Below are 17,054 nucleotides of genomic sequence, written 5' to 3'. Positions count from 1 at the left end.
TGGCCTGTGCGGTATATAAGAGTCTTCTCCATTCGGCTCGGTCCATGGCTACACGTCGCCAACCACGCAGTCTACGGAGGGTCCGCAAGTCATCTTCCACCTGATCGATCCACCTTGCCCGCTGCTCATCTCGCCTTCTTGTGCTCGTCGGATCATTGTCGAGAACCATTTTCACCGGGTTATTGTCGGATATTCTGGCTACGTGCCCGGCCCACCGCAGTCGTCCGATTTTCGCGGTGTGAACGATGGATGGTTCTCCCAACAGCTGATGCAACTCGTGGTTCATTCGCTTCCTCCACGTACCGTCCGCCATCTGCACCCCACCATAGATGGTACGCAGCACTTTCCTTTCGAAAACTCCAAGTGCTCGTTGGTCCTCCACGAGCATCGTCCAGGTCTCGTGTCCGTAGAGGACTACCGGTCTAATGAGCGTTTTGTAGATTGTCAGTTTGGTACGGCGGCGAACTCTGTTCGATCGGAGTGTTTTGCGGAGTCCAAAGTATGTACGATTTTCAGCCACTATGCGTCTCCGAATTTCTCTGCTGGTATCATTTTCGGCAGTCACCAAGGAGCCCAAGTACACAAATTCTTCTACCACCTCGATTTCGTCACCTCACCACCGATGCAAACTCGCGGTGGGTGGCTCACATTGTCTTCTCTTGAACCTCTTCCTATCATGTACTTCGTCTTCGACGTGTTGATGACTAGTCCGATCCGCTTGGCTTCCCTCTTCAGTCTGATGTAGGCTTCCTCCATCTTCTCAAAGTTATGTACCATAATATCTATGTCGTCGGCGAAGCCAAATAGCTGGACGGACTTATTGAAAATCGTACCACTCGTGTTAGAATGCTGAAACAAACGATTCATGAAAAGTCACAGCTGCTTAGGACGAATTTCCGGATCTGATCACTTCTCCGAATGTCCTGAATCTTTTCGTGGACCACTTGGTGGCCACCGGGGGATCAATGAGTGGTCCTTGCATTGATTATGCACTTATCTTATCAAAGGTTTGCACTTCTGATGGACCCAAAACAATAAAGATCAATCTGCTGATAAAATTTCAAGAAGTTTGATATCCATATTGCGGATTACCTACGGAAATCAACGATCAATATCATCTAAGTATGACATGTCCCTAGAAATCCGGATTTCCCGAAAATTAGCATGACCGGATCAGTCCATCCCAATAACAACTTGATAGAAAAATGAGTTTTAAATCGAACGAGACCAAAATAATGTAGATTGCCTGAGATATAAGCAGTTTAGTTTTGTAGGTACCCGGGTACCCTGCCGGCCTGTGAGGGGGTTTTTTTGCCGGCCACACAACGGTTAAACCAGGTTTGAGCAATTGAGCATTTGTGTAATTTGGGGGTAAGCACCGTTTAAGAGCTTAACCTCAGACCTTAAGTCGGGTTTCAGCGTATTGGTAAGCACCATTTAAGCGTTAAGCGGAGTTGAAGAAAACGTTTCTTACATGTCTAAAAAACCCGACGCTAACAGCTCCAAAAAGGGTGCTCCATTTCAATCAGCCCTGTTTTACCATTAAAACCCTTTTTCTCTCAATCGGCGTGTATCCATCTCCCTGTATAAACAACCAAGCACACATTATGGAATAATTTTCATCAAATATTAATGCCGTGTGTTGCTCCTTTCAGACGCGTGGTGAATGGCGTCGTGGTGTGCCACGTTTTTGTAGCTTTATTTTTTATGCTCCCTCGCAATCGAGTGGGGTTTGTTTGTCGTTTTATCGTGTTCGGGAACTACTAACAAACGGGACACGCGGCAAGGGGCTGTCGAAACGCAAAGCTCAGGCACGCAAGCCTATCACGGCATTCATATGCAGAACTTTAGAGCGCAATTATGCGGAAACGATGTGGAGAATTAGGACATTTTAGAAACAATTTGAATAAACCAGAATTGCCGATTTTCGCGAACAAAAAATATAAACTAATCAAAACTTTTCCATTTTTTCTTCTCTATTTGCAGACATTCGTAGTAGTTAGCAAAGGAAAAGATATTTTTCGTTTCTCCGCAACCAATGCATTATATGTACTCGATCCGTTCAATCCTATACGTCGCGTAGCTATTTATATTTTAGTACATCCACTGTTTTCATTTTTTATAATAACAACCATTCTTACCAATTGTATATTGATGATCATGCCTAGCACGCCGACCGTCGAATCTACCGAGTAAGTATCCTCTTCTTTGTCGAAAATGTATGATTTTTTATTTTATATTTTTCAAACTATAATCCTAAGATAAGTCGCACTCTTTTCCTAGAGCAGAAAGTTAGGCAACATATAATCGAACTTAGATGAGTTTATTCGTATGTCTCGCATTCCAATTTAACTACAAACAGTCCTATATAATTAGGTTCCTTTTATATACTCGATGTCAGTTTGCTTTTGTCTATTTAATCAATTTTATTCAGTGTTTTTAGATGATAACAGCAAATAACTAGTTTTATATCGAACGTTTGTAACCAGTTTCATTAGAAAGAACGCAACCAAAGATTTTATATAACCGATAGTATTCTAGGATTTTCGAGCAAGTTCGTGTATTTTTATAGATTTGAATCAATATGGATATAGTTGAAAGATTGTATAATGGAAATTTTACCCGCATACATAGGTAGTTCGAGGTTATTTTGAAGTGATTAAGTTTAAAGAGTTTAATATAAATTAGAGCCGTTAAGTAACCAATTTTCAATTTGTTTGCAAAAATACTAATCGGGACAGTTAGTGAGTTGCATTACATTTGTTACTTTTTGTATTGCATAACGATAGTGATTGTAATCAAAATCTCTTAACTACTTGGGTATGACTAGATAGCAACGCAAGATTTCGATTTTTTTGTCAACTTTGAAGCTTTGTTTGAATCTAACACGTGTTTTAGTTAGGCAGATGTTTTGAAAATATTGACTGGATTGATTCATGCGGAGCTTCAGCTTCCGTTGAATGACCAAATTAATAGCCGATGTCTCACCTCATCGCTTATAAATTTTCCCCATGTCACGATCATATGTGAAAATGTTAACAATCCCAAATCATATCCTATCCATTTCCACCTTGGAACCAAAACCGTATAAATGTTTTAAATGCCATCTCGGAAGCTGAGAAGCATGGTAAACTTGATGATGATTCCATTCCTGACCTTCCAATCTTAAATTTAACTCAAAAACCATCCGAGGTTTCATCCAAAATAAATTCGAAATTTCATCCGAGCTCTGAAATCCTAAATTCCAACCGGAACCAATTCAATATTCAATTCAAAATAAATCCGGAATATGTGCTCGAATCCATCCGGTATCCGACCTGAGTTCCATCCGAAATCCGTGCAGAATTCGTACCGGGATTTGTCCAAGATTTGACAGGAAAGAAAGAATTATGTTAAGAATTGTGTTATATCAGAATTCCGTTCACAATTCACAATTCGAAATATATCCTGGATTCGATCCGGAATCCGTCCAGGGTTCGATCAAGAACCCGTCCGGAATTCGATCTGGTATTTGCACTATCCTATTTATTCTATCCGGAATTAGTAAAGGATATCATTCGAAATCTGTCAAGCATTCAATCAGGAATCCGTCACAGATTCGCTCCTGAATCCGAAACGGAATCCATTCAGAATCCGAAAAGAAGTTCATTCAGAATCCGACAAGGATTCTATCCGGAATCCGACAAGAAGTTCATCATCAATCCGACAAGGATTTAATCCGGAATCCTACAAGGATTCCATCCGGAATCCGACGAGGATTTCATCCGGAATCCGACAAGGATTTCATCCGGAATACGATAAAAATTCCATCCAGAGTCCAACAAGGATTCCATAAGGAGTCCGACAAGGATTCCATTCGGAATCCGACAAGAATTCCATACGGAATCCGATAATGATTCCATACGGAATCCGACAAGGACTCCATACGGAATCCGACAAAGATTGCATCCGGAATCTGACAATGATTCAATCCGGAATTCTACGAGAATTCCATTCAGAGTCCGACAAGAATTCCATGCGAATTTGGGCAAGGATTCCATCCGGAACCCGGCAATTATTTCATCCGGAATCCGGCAATTATTCCATCCGGAATCCGACAAGGATTCCATTCGATATCCGACAAGGATTCCGTTCGGAATCCGACAAGGATTCCATTCGGAATCCGACAAGGATTCCATTCGGAATCCGACAAGGATTCCATTCGGAATCCGACAAGGATTCCATTCGGAATCTGACAAGGATTCCATTCGAAATACGTCAAGGATTCCTTTCCGAGTCCGACAAGGATTCCATTCGGAATCCGACAAGGATTCCATTCGGAATCCGACAAGGATTCCATTCGAATCCGACAAGGATTCCATTCGAATCTGACAAGGATTCCCTTCGGAATCCGACAAGGATTCCCTTCAGAATCCGACAAGGATTCCCTTCAGAATCCGACAAGGATTCCCTTCGGAATCCGACAAGGATTCCCTCCGGAATCCGCCAAAGATTCCCTCCGGAATCCGGCACGGATTCCATTCGGAATTTGACAAGGATTTCATTCTGAATCTGACAAGGATTCCATTCTGAATCCGACAAGGATTCGGTGCGGAATCCGACAAGGATTCCATTAGGAATGCGATAAGGATTCCATTCGAATCCGACATAGATTCCTTTCGAAATCCGACATAGATTCCAATCGGAATCCGACAAGGATTCCATTCGGAATCCGACAAGGATTCCATTCGGAATCCGACAAGGATTCCATTCGGAATCCGACAAGCATTCCATTCGGAATCCGACAAGGATTCAATTCGGAATCCGACAAGGATTCAATTCGGAATCCGACAAGGATTCCATTTGGAATCCGACAAGGATTCCATTCGGAATCCGACAAGGATTCCATTCGGAATCCGACAAGGATTCCATTCGGAATCCGACAAGGATTCCGACAAGGATTCCATTCGGAATCCGACAAGGATTCCATTCGGAATCCGACAAGGATTCCATTCGGAATCCGACAAGGATTCCATTCGGAATCCGACAAGGATTCCATTCGGAATCCGACAAGGATTCCATTCGGAATCCGACAAGGATTCCATTCGGAATCCGACAAGGATTCCATTCGGAATCCGACAAGGATTCCATTCGGAATCCGACAAGGATTCCATTCGGAATCCGACAAGGATTCCATTCGGAATCCGACAAGGATTCCACTCGGAATCCGACAAAAATTCCACTCGGAATCCGACAAGGATTCCACTCGGAATCCGACAAGGATTCCACTCGGAATCCGACAAGGATTCCACTCGGAATCCGACAAGGATTCCACTCGGAATCCGACAAGGATTCCACTCGGAATCCGACAAGGATTCCAATCGGTATCCGACAAGGATTCCATTCGGAATCCGACAAGGATTCCATCGAAATCCGACAAGGAATCCATTCGGAATCCAACAAGGATTCCATTCGGAATCCGACAAGGATTCCATTCAGATTCCGACAAGGATTCCATTCGGAATCCGACAAGGATTCCATTCGGTATCCGACAACGATTCCATTCGGAATCCGACAAGGATTCCATCCGGAATCCGTCAAGGATTCCATCCGGAATCCGTCAAGGATTCCATCCGGAATCCGTCAAGGATTCCATCCGGAATCCGTCAAGGATTCCATCCGGAATCCGTCAAGGATTCCATCCGGAATCCGTCAAGGATTCCATCCGGAATCCGTCAAGGATTCCATCCGGAATCCGTCAAGGATTCCACTCGGAATCCATCAAGGATTCCACCCGGAATCCGTCAAGGATTCCATCCGGAATCCGACAAGGATTTCATCCGAAGTCCATCAAGGATTCCATCCGGACTCTGGCAAGGATTCCATCCGGAATTTGGCAAGGATTCCATCCGGAATCTGGCAAGGATTCCATCCGGAATCCGACAAGGATTTCATCCAGAATTCGACAAGGATTTCATCCAGAATCCGACAAGAATTCCTTACGGAAGCCGACAAGATTTCCATCCGGAATCAGTCAAGGATTGCATCAGGAATTCATCAAGGATTGCATTCGGAATCCTTCAAAGGTTGCTCCGGAATCCAAAATTTTCAGCCGCTTCATGTCCTGCCGGGCTCCGCAAAGTTTAGAAATCAGAAAGTAATCTCGTGTAGATCGAATTCCTTGCCCCCGGGTTTTTGGTCAAATTTTTTTATGATTTCTTCTCCAGGAACATGATACAACTTCGATGTAAATTTCATCTCATTTGAAAAATAATTTGAAAAAAAATGGTGATAGCTATCAAGTCATGCCCAGGTTGTTCAGATTTAAATATAGGTACTTGAAGAAAACATAAACCTGCTTGCAGTCAACTTTAATTGATATTCCATAATTGTAAATGAAAAACGTAATGAATTGCAAAGCTACGTAAATCACCGCTTCAGTGATCATGTTTTCTTTAAAACCCAGCATCATTTTTACCATCGCAGATTCTAATTTAAAATAATTCCTCGAATCAGAAAAACAAATCTAACTGAACGAACAAGAACCAATGTCAAGGATCACTACCAAGGACGATCCTCCGTGTACTGACAAACGACAAGACAATTGCTGCGCCCTATATTAAGAATGCAATCAATAAACTCAATAAGCGGGATGTACGGAATGGATTAGCTTGCAAAACGTTACGACTAAGGCAGCTCACGGAGGTTTCCCATGCCAGTAAAACACGAAAAAAGGTCAATCCTTTCTGCTGTTACCTGGCTGCTTACGTTCGATTGTGGTTCTGTTTATTGTCGGCATAGGCACATAAACACATGCTACGGAACTGGAATGCAGTCTCGGCAATAGTTGCGGATAAAAGTAGGTACCTAGTCAGGAAAACGAAAGTCCATTGCCACCAACAGCAGGCAGTGTGCAGGGCTCAGGAGCCAATTTCGGAGAAATGTGTTCGGTGGAGGGGACCACCCAGTGGAGAGGAAGAGAAATGGAAAATCGATATCCCTTGCAGACCGAGAAGTATGGAAGTAACTCGACCGACTTCTTGACTATTCGTGCATTGAAGCAGGAGCCAGTAGGGTTGCGGTTTAGGGACTGCGAAAATCAAAGGCTTTTGTTAATTCATTCGGGAAAGCTGGATGTGGATCCCAACCAAGCGATAGGATTAAGAACGATGATAAGGACAGCGGGTGGCAAAAACGATTATCTCCGTAATAGTAATTTGATTGAGTAAATTGATAACGGGCTACGAACTTCCTTATAATTTAAACATATGATAGAGATAAAAGTAAGAAATCATGAGATTTGGATGGACATAGATGAAAACTCGGTTGATTCTCTTTGAACTTAGATTAGTATTCGTATATAGATTAGACATTTGCATATCAACTAAAATGATAATTCGGATCTAAACCCCGAAACGGTATCGCATAGCCATGGTACGTACGCGGGATCCTTCTTGTACGTACTGCAGCTGTAAAACTTTCCTATCACGTTTCCAGTCTGCCATTATAGGATAACGAAGGGGATTGCAACACTCACATCGCTCACATGAGAACCTACCCGGTACGTACGCCCAACCATTATTCGGTGCTCTGTCCTAATTCAAGGCAGACGGCAAACCGGTAGTCGAAGACCGAGAAGAAACACAGCAGGTGACGGTGTGTGGTTCTTCATCAAGCGTATCGTCTAGCTTCGGTCCCGGATAAAGGCATCAAATTTTACGATCGCCATTTTACCGCCTTTGCCACCCCTGGGATGTCCCGCATGCTGCTTGGGGTCCTGTTGCGCCAAGCGCTTCCGTTTTTTTAGTATGGGGAAACAGTGACATTGGAAAATTCCACAGCCACGCTGCTGGAGAGGAATCATGTGGTTGGATCTAAAGCATACGAGCTTACATAAGAAGTTTGAAATAACAAAAGCCTTTTGATTAATTAAGTGATACGGGAAACCTCATTCAGGGCGCATAGGTTAGGATATTTTTCTTTCTGACAGGAGATTAGAACAGCGCACATTTCACCCAGCTCTAACACAATAACTCAATTGTAATTAACCGTTTTCCATTCTTCGAACAAATAACAACAACTACCACTACCAAACTTCAGGGTGATATTCACCGGCATCTACACGTTCGAATCAGCTGTAAAAGTGATGGCGCGAGGTTTCATATTACAACCGTTTACTTATCTTAGAGATGCATGGAATTGGTTGGACTTCGTAGTAATAGCATTAGCGTGAGTTTTCTCCAAATATTTATCCTTACCATGTTCATTTACTTTACTATACAGTGCTTCCACACCATATAATCAATCGTAGCGTATTAACTAGATATTTTTCTGTTGATTTTAATCTTTTTGTTTCCAGACATGTTGCTTCGGTTTCATAGTTAAATCATAGCGGAGTTGAAATCAGTTACAGATGGTAGATTTTCTACATAAACATTAATGGGAATAGTTCATTCTATATTTAAGAGTCGTCCATATGTACATAACTCTTTTACTATCTTTTTCGGTGGTCAAATCATAAACAATCAAACAAATCATTGGTGGTTTCAGCACACGTTTTCCACATGGGTTACTGTAACTCATTTGTGACCAGATTTAGTCACAATCAAGTTGCTGCAACCAAATTTGTGTGACTTGTGCTGCTCGGGGGTTCAAAAGGATCTCCAATCCGGTGGAACTTCAAATACAATTCCAGTGGAAGTGCAAACAAATTTCCGATGTAAACGATCTTCCGGCAGAAGTTCAAAAGGATTTCCGGTGGAAATCCCAACATTTTTTGCATTTCTTGTTCAGCAAAGTTGTACTGAAAGATCAACATTTACTCAAAAAAATGAACATTTTTTAGAAATAAATAGATCCATACTGTTATGTTCCAATCGACTCAGCTCGACAAATTGAGCAAACGTCTGTCCGTGTACTTTTTTTTACAAGGGTGGAAAGATGCAAAAATCTGTAGATACTCAGACGAACTGGGTTGGGCTCCTACTCGACCCGCTAAAAGAAAGTGAAAAGAGGCTTGCGGGCCTTTTGAATGGAGGCTTCCGGGCCTCTTGAAAGGAGGCTTCCGGGCCTCTTGAAAGGAGGCTTCCGGGCCTCTTGAAAGGAGGCTTCCGGGCCTCTTGAAAGGAGGCTTCCGGGCCTCTTGAAAGGAGGCTTCCAGGCCTCTTAAAAAAGAGGCTTGCGGGCCTCTTAAAAAAGAGGCTTGCGGGCCTCTTAAAAAAGAGGCTTGCGGGCCTCTTGAAAGAAGGCTTCCGGGCCTTCTGAAAGGAGGCTTCCGGGCCTCTTGAAAAAAGGCTTCCAGGCCTCTTGAAAAAAGGCTTCCGGGCCTCTTGAAAGAAGGCTTCCGGGCCTCTTGAAAGAAGGCTTCCGGGCCTCTTGAAAGGAGGCTTCCGGGCCTCTTGAAAGGAGGCTTCCGGGCCTCTTGAAAGGAGGCTTCCAGGCCTCTTGAAAGGAGGCTTCCAGGCCTCTTGAAAGGAGGCTCTGGCCTCTTGAAAGGAGGCTTCTGGCCTCTTGAAAGGAGGCTTCCGGCCCTCTTGAAAGGCGGCCTCCGGGCCTCTTGAAAGGAGGCTTCCGGGCCTCTTGAAAGGAGGCTTCCGGGCCTCTTAAAAAAGAGGCTTCCAGGCCTCTTAAAAAAGAGGCTTGCGGGCCTCTTGAAAAAGAGGCTTGCGGGCCTCTTGAAAGGAGGCTTCCGGGCCTTCTGAAAGGAGGCTTCCGGACCTCTTGAAAGGAGGCTTCCGGGCCTCTTGAAAGGAGGCTTCCGGGCCTCTTGAAAAAAGGCTTCCGGGCCTCTTGAAAAAAGGCTTCCGGGCCTCTTGAAAGGAGGCTTCCGGGCCTCTTGAAAGAAGGCTTCCGGGCCTCTTGAAAGGAGGCTTCCTGGCCTCTTGAAAGGAGGCTCTGGGCCTCTTGAAGGAGGCTTCTGGCCTCTTGGAAGGAGGCTTCTGGGCCTCTTGGAAGGAGGCTTCCTGGCCTCTTGGAAGGAGGCCTGGCCTCTTGGAAGGAGGCTTCTGGGCCTCTTGGAAGGAGGCTTCTGGCCTCTTGAAAGGAGGCTTCCGGGCCTCTTGAAAGGAGGCATCCGGGCCTCTTGAAAGGAGGCTTCCTGGCCTCTTGAAAGGAGGCTTCCGGGCCTCTTGAAAGGAGGCTTCCTGGCCTCTTGAAAGGAGGCTTCCTGGCCTCTTGAAAGGAGGCTTCCGAGCCTCTTGAAATGAGGCTTCCTGGCCTCTTAAAAGGAGGCTTCCTGGCCTCTTGAAAGGAGGCTTCCTGGCCTCTTGAAAGGAGGCCTGGCCTCTTGAAAGGAGGCCTGGCCTCTTGAAAGGAGGCTTCCTGGCCTCTTGAAAGGAGGCTTCCTGGCCTCTTGAAAGGAGGCTTCCTGGCCTCTTGAAAGGAGGCTTCTGGCCTCTTGAAAGGAGGCTTCCGGGCCTCTTAAAAGGAGGCTTCCGGGTCTCTTGAAAGGAGGCTTCCGGGCCTCTTGAAAGGAGGCGTCCGGGCCTCTGGAAAGGAGGCTTCTGGGCCTCTTGAAAGGAGGCTTCCGACCTCTTGAAAGGAGGCTTCTGAGCCTCTTGAAAGGAGGCTCTGAGCCTCTTGAAAGGAGACTTCTGAGCCTCTTGAAAGGAGGCTTCCGAGCCTCTTGAAAGGAGGCTTCCTGGCCTCTTGAAAGGAGGCTCTGGCCTCTTGAAAGGAGGCTCTGGGCCTCTTGAAAGGAGGCTTCTGGGCCTCTTGAAAGGAGGCTCTGGCCTTTTGAAAGGAGGCTTCCGGGCCTCTTGAAAGGAGGCTTCCGGGCCTCTTGAAAGGAGGGTTCCGGGCCTCTTGAAAGGAGGCTTCAGGGCCTCTTGAAAGGAGGCTTCAGGGCCTCTTGAAAGGAGGCTTCAGGGCCTCTTGAAAGGAGGCTTCAGGGCCTCTTGAAATAAGGCTTCCGGGCCTCCAAAAAGGAAGGTTCTGGGGCCTCTTGAAGGAGGCTTCCGGGCCTCTAGAAAGGAGACTTTCGGGCCTCTTGAAAGGAGGCTTCCGGGCCTCTTGAAAGGAGGCTTCCGGGCCTTTTGAAAGGAGGCTTCCGGGCCTCTTGAAAGGAGGCTTCCGAGCCTATTGAAAGGAGGCTTCCGGCCCTCTTGAAAGGAGGCTTTCGGGCCTCTTGAAAGGAGGCTTTCGGGCCTCTTGAAAGGAGGCTTTCGGGCCTCTTGAAAGGAGGCTTCCTGGCCTCTTGAAAGGAGGCTTCCGGGCCTCTTGAAAGGAGGCTTCCGGGCCTCTTGAAAGGAGGCTTCTGGCCTCTTGAAAGGAGGCTTCCTGGCCTCTTGAAAGGAGGCTTCCTGGCCTCTTGAAAAAGGCTTCCTGGCCTCTTGAAAGGAGGCTCTGGGCCTCTTGAAAGGAGGCTTCTGGCCTCTTGAAAGGAGGCTTCTGCCTCTTGAAAGGAGGCTTCTGGCCTCTTGAAAGGAGGCTTCCTGGCCTCTTGAAAGGAGGCTTCCTGGCCTCTTGAAAGGAGGCTTCCTGGCCTCTTGAAAGGAGGCTTCTGGCCTCTTGAAAGGAGGCTTCTGGCCCCTTGAAAGGAGGCTTCCTGGCCTCTTGAAAGGAGGCTTCCGGGCCTCTTGAAAGGAGGCTTCGGGCCTCTTAGAAGGAGGCTTCTGGCCTCTTGGAAGGAGGCTTCTGCCTTTGAAAGGAGCCTTCCGGGTCTCTTGAAAGGAAGCTTCCGGGCCTCTAGAAAGGAGGCTTCCGAGCCTCTTGAAAGGAGGCTTCCGAGCCTTTTGAAAGGAGGCTTCCGAGCCTCTTGAAAGGGCCTCTTGAAAGGAGGCTTCCGAGTCTCTTGAAAGGAGGCCTCCGAGCCTTTTGAAAGGAGGCTTCCGAGCCTCTTGAAAGGAGGCTTCCGAGCCTCTTGAAAGGAGGCTTCCGAGCCTCTTGAAAGGAGGCTTCTGAGCCTCTTGAAAGGAGGCTTCTGAGCCTCTTGAAAGGAGGCTTCTGAGCCTCTTGAAAGGAGGCTTCTGAGCCTCTTGAAATGAGGCTTCTGAGCCTCTTGAAAGGATGATTACGAGCCTCTTGAAATGAGGCTTCTGAGCCTCTTGAAAGGATGCTTACGAGCCTCTTGAAAGGAGGCTTACGAGCCTTCTTGAAAGGAGGCTTACGAGCCTCTTGAAAGGAGGCTTACGAACCTCTTGAAAGGAGGCTTACGAGCCTCTTGAAAGGAGGCCTGGAGCCTCTTGAAAGGAGGCTTCTGAGCCTCTTGAAAGGAGGCCTGAGCCTCTTGAAAGGAGGCTCTGAGCCTCTGAAAGGAGGCTCTGAGTCTCTTGAAAGGAGGCTTCTGAGCCTCTTGAAAGGAGGATTCTGAGCCTCTTGAAAGGAGGCTTCTGAGCCTCTTGAAAGGAGGCTCTGAGCCTCTTGAAAGGAGGCCTGAGCCTCTTGAAAGGAGGCTTCTGAGCCTCTTGAAAGGAGGCTTCCTGAGCCTCTTGAAAGGAGGCTTCTGAGCCTCTTGAAAGGAGGCTTCTGAGCCTCTTGAAAGGAGGCTTCTGAGCCTCTTGAAAGGAGGCCTGAGCCTCTTGAAAGGAGGCTTCTGAGCCTCTTGAAAGGAGGCTCTGAGCCTCTTGAAAGGAGGCTTCCTGAGCCTCTTGAAAGGAGACTCTGAGCCTCTTGAAAGGAGGCTTCCAGCGCCTCTTGAAAGGAGGCTTCCGCGCTCTTGAAAGGAGGCTTCCTGCCTCTTGAAAGGAGGCCTGAGCCTCTTGAAAGGAGGCTTCTGAGCCTCTTGAAAGGAGGCCTGAGCCTCTTGAAAGGAGGCTTCTGAGCCTCTTGAAAGGAGGCTTCCGAGCCTCTTGAAAGGAGGCCTGAGCCTCTTGAAAGGAGGCCTGAGCCTCTTGAAAGGAGGCTTCCTGAGCCTCTTGAAAGGAGGCTTCCGAGCCTCTTGAAAGGAGGCTTCCGAGCCTCTTGAAAGGAGGCTTCCGAGCCTCTTGAAAGGAGGCTTCCGAGCCTCTTGAAAGGAGGCTTCCGAGCCTCTTAAAAGGAGGCTTCCGAGCCTCTTGAAAGGAGGCTTGCTAAATAACTGATTCGGGAGCCTATACCTCATGATAAATTTCTTTTAAAAAGCTCCAAACGCGGGGAGCACTAGTTCTGATGATGCATTTCAACTGTTCTATACAGCTGTGCGGTCCGAAACACAAAATGAGCAAAAACAAAGCGAAAATCATCACTTCTGTGTGGGGGCTGCCTATCCGATTCTGTTTTCTCGCACTTGTATACAAGTTTGATAAATTTGTTATCATGGCTTGTTATGATTCGGAACAGTTTTTGCCTTTCTTTTATCGCTGTATGTTATACATTGAAAGCATTTTCTGCAAACCCTGACCCAGTCTCATCGTCTTTCCCACGTTTTTGGTTGATAGCGCTGGATATACTCTCCCTCTGACGAAATGGTTTTCCAGGCACTAACGGCTCGGATGGCCATTAGACGAAATACGTTGTTCAACTTCTTGCGGTTTCGTTTCGTTTTAGGCGCAGCTCCTCAGGCTGGATGATTCCGCTACTGAAAATCCTTGAGCAGTACAGAGCTGGAAAATACAGCAAACGCCTTCTATGTAAAGTAAATGGAGCTAATATATTCCTTGCGGAAAAACATTCCTTCCCATAATTTCGCATACTTTAGTAGCTGTCATATTTACTTCAGACATTAAAGCAGTAATTTCCTCGACCACTGGCCTTAGGCGCAGCATTCCAGACTGTGGGATTGCTGCGTAAGCCGTTTTATCGCTCTTTTATGACCCTCTCCCGAGAAGAACGATGTTTTTCTTTTTTTTCTGTTCCTTCCTCTTTTTCCGCTGGCTTTCCACGATCTGCCAGTCCCGTCCTCCAAGCGAGTCCCTGCCACGCTTTTTCGGGCGTGTATTTTAGGGGCTCTTCGGTCCCTGCTGTGCCTCAACTGCTCTATGACCCGCAGCTTTTTTCAACAACCAAAAAAAATTGTATAATAGTTTTCCGAAAAAAAAAACTTTGAACAATTCAAAAATTCAAATATATTAATTAGCATAGTTTATTCAGTATATCTATTGCAATGTATCAAATCATAAATCTAAGTCTGACTGATTTTAGCTCCCATTTATTTCGTAGTTATATAATTTATTCGTAACTGTAGATATTTGTAGACTCGATACATTGAACACAGCGACAACCATCATTATAGCATAGCACCTTTTCATCAAATTAATCGATCATTCTAAAACATCATCATAGTTACAAAATGTAGCCAATTCTATAGCGAACAAAACAAAAGCCAAATTTATAAAAAAAAAAAAATACCTTCATCGCGTGTGTAGGATTTCTGTGTACAGTCTAACGTGGGACAGTAATAGATAAAAACTACCTTGTGCATTATCCTCCATTTCGAAACACCTTTAGTTCCGGCTGGAAAACTTCTTGAAGCAATACACCCTCGTACCGTACCAACATCGTTCACTCACCATCTCGAATACAGAGAAATGCTGTTACGAAACTACCAAGTCCACGGATGACGGTGGCGGTCAGCGACCAGTTTGAACTGGCTTTAAGTTTCTTAAATATAGAACCCCCACCAGTATCGTACTGTTTTTAATCGCGGTCGGCCCGAAGCAACTATACCCATGTATGAAACGAAATAATTGGCCTTCGGTTCTTGCATTCTTAATAACGCTTTCATAAATGTGGCATCACAAGCGATGAACGTCATCGTCATCGATGCTGACGGCAATGGAATACGAATCTGGTTTCTTACCGCGTGTTCCTATCTTCCGATTTTCCAGCTGTAAGGAAAGTTAGGGAAAACGGTTGGATAGAAGTATGAACAGCTGTCAAATGTCGCTATTCCTATCGGATGAAAAGGGGTTCCCATCCGGTCTGTCTGCTTCTATTTATAGAAATTTCAATTCCCCGCACTTTTAAGCGCTAGAGCAGGCATTCAACAATAAATGGAATTTGTTGCCTAGGATATATAATGAAGGGGGGTTTCGACCCGTCAGAGTTGAGAAAGTTGTGGATTCGGTGTGGAATCAGCAACACAAAGATATAACGAATAAGCCCGACGACGTGCGTGCGAGCGTGCTTCCTTGCGTTATTGTCGAGCTGTCTAACTTCTTAGACTAACGCAGCACAATCGTCTTATCAACCAGAAAACACAAAATCAGCCCAACGTGAAAACGTGAGATATATGGGCGGACTGTCTTCTTATGTAAGCCTGGTCCCTATAAACTAAACAGTGAAAGTGCGACGGTGTTCTTCAAGAAGTTTTGATGTACATAAACAAACGACTGATGGTGAAGCAGAGGGAGTCCTCTATTGCTGTTTGCACTATAGGTAGAATCGATGGAGTAGTGGGTACACTACATAGGCCATTGTATTTTCTAATCAAGCATTTTCCACAACGGGTTTAGTTTTAATATGTTTTGTATATGTGTCGTTCGATGCGATTGTTAGCTCATAAATATAGATTAGAGGTCTTCCCTTTGTTAAACAAACATAAACAACATATTCATCGAATAAGACTACGCAGAGACGGTAGTTTGGGTAAACGCTAACATTATTCAAAATTCTTCTATACGTTACTCGTTGGTCCATGCGTTGCAATGCTACTTTTAAAGATTGTATGATTTTTGTTCTATTCTGTGCCCCAATCCCAATGAAATGGGAATGAAATCAATTAAAGCTACTAATGCAATACAGCAATTGGAACAATACAAAATCATAATAAATCGTTGTTTCTCACGGTAAGAAGTATTGTAAATGACAATCAAATGCATACCCTTGCAATATTTTTTTGTATAGGGAGCCTTTAATGCTAAGAACGAAAATCGTTTCACTTATATAAAGTTCGTCACTTATTTGGACAAGTCTCCCTAATCAAAAATGTTCAAATGGAGTCGCATGGTCATTTTTGCCCCTAGTAGCTGATCAGTGAACATATAAAAGTGATACCACCCATGTTTCTTCGTTGTTGAATTAGGTCCCAAACGTTAATCGGCCGTTGTTGCAACAAGACATAGTCACTGATTAGCCAAATATAAATACCCGTTCCTGACCTCCTATGAATAATGATACCGATAAACTTTTGAACAAGCGAATCAAAGTAAAAAGCTCCCCAACCATTCAACTGCACAACTTATCGGTGCCTATCCATTAGGGTACCAGCTGCAGTTCCACCTTTCGAACTGGATCGAACCGGTAAGGAACGGTGCCCGCCGAGGGGCACTCAGCCGCAAAAATTATTGTCACTAGACATGCGATGCAATATGCTGAAAAGCTCAACCAATAGAAAAACAACCTAACCTAAGCCCGCCCGCCGGGTCACGTCCCTTCCCGGCGTTGCTACATTTTTCACGATGCACACATCCCGGTGAATGTCGCAATAACATAACCAGCACGAGTGAGCAGAGTACCATTTATCGCCATGTAATCATCGTTGTTGGCGTTTTTAACATAGCTTCAGTGCAGGTGACCTGAAGAATATTACGCCGATGATTACGCTGACGATGATGATGATGATAGTGTTGCACCCACCCTGTTCTCCCGTGTTGCTGAATTGTTGAAATTCTCAAATGTCCATATGGCAGTTTTGTACAATTGCGGCAAATTGACGTGACACGCAACGGTGTCGCTCCCGTAAAAGCACACATTGTCTCAATTCCGGCGAAGGCACGTCGCGTCGTACGCATCTCATCGGTTGTTTCGGTGTGTCCTGACTCCTGAAACGAGCAACGGCAGGCGAAAAATCATGCCATGAGGTCCATTCGTCCCTAGGGGAAACGTTCCACCCTTTTGTGCATTGTAGGCAGCTATCTGGTATTTATCAAAATTCACTGCATACTTGGTTATGTCCTTCCATTAGGGTGTCGAAGAAACATCGAAAAAAATATAAGAGCAAACTGATTTGAAAAAGTTAGAACATTCCAACATTGCAACGTAATTGCGATGCTCAAAGAATCCGTCCGTACTCCACGTTGCCATAATTTGGGCAATTTTCTCCCTATTCGATTCGTCTTGGGATCTGTGAGATTTGTATGTACAAAACAAACGCACGGAAATTGATCTAGCGTGCGGTGCTGCAAATAGTTCATTGTGACATTTGCAACACCCGGGCG

General features: G+C 45.4%; 1 protein-coding gene across 14 annotated transcripts in view; it reads left to right on the top strand.

The window, feature by feature from the left end:
- The window catches only part of LOC134225629 (sodium channel protein para), a 499,821-nt gene that overhangs the window by 242,354 nt on the left and 240,413 nt on the right, over positions 1-17,054 (top strand). For all 14 annotated transcript variants that reach the window (XM_062705853.1, XM_062705850.1, XM_062705847.1 and 11 more), the window contains 2 exons: positions 1,987-2,192; positions 8,080-8,208. In XM_062705853.1, coding sequence (XP_062561837.1) covers positions 1,987-2,192; positions 8,080-8,208 — 335 coding nt within the window. The remainder of the gene's footprint in view (positions 1-1,986; positions 2,193-8,079; positions 8,209-17,054) is intronic.

This window comes from Armigeres subalbatus, chromosome 3 (genome assembly GCF_024139115.2).
Source record: "Armigeres subalbatus isolate Guangzhou_Male chromosome 3, GZ_Asu_2, whole genome shotgun sequence".
Taxonomy (NCBI): domain Eukaryota; kingdom Metazoa; phylum Arthropoda; class Insecta; order Diptera; family Culicidae; genus Armigeres; species Armigeres subalbatus.
This window is presented reverse-complemented; position numbering and strand designations above follow the sequence as displayed.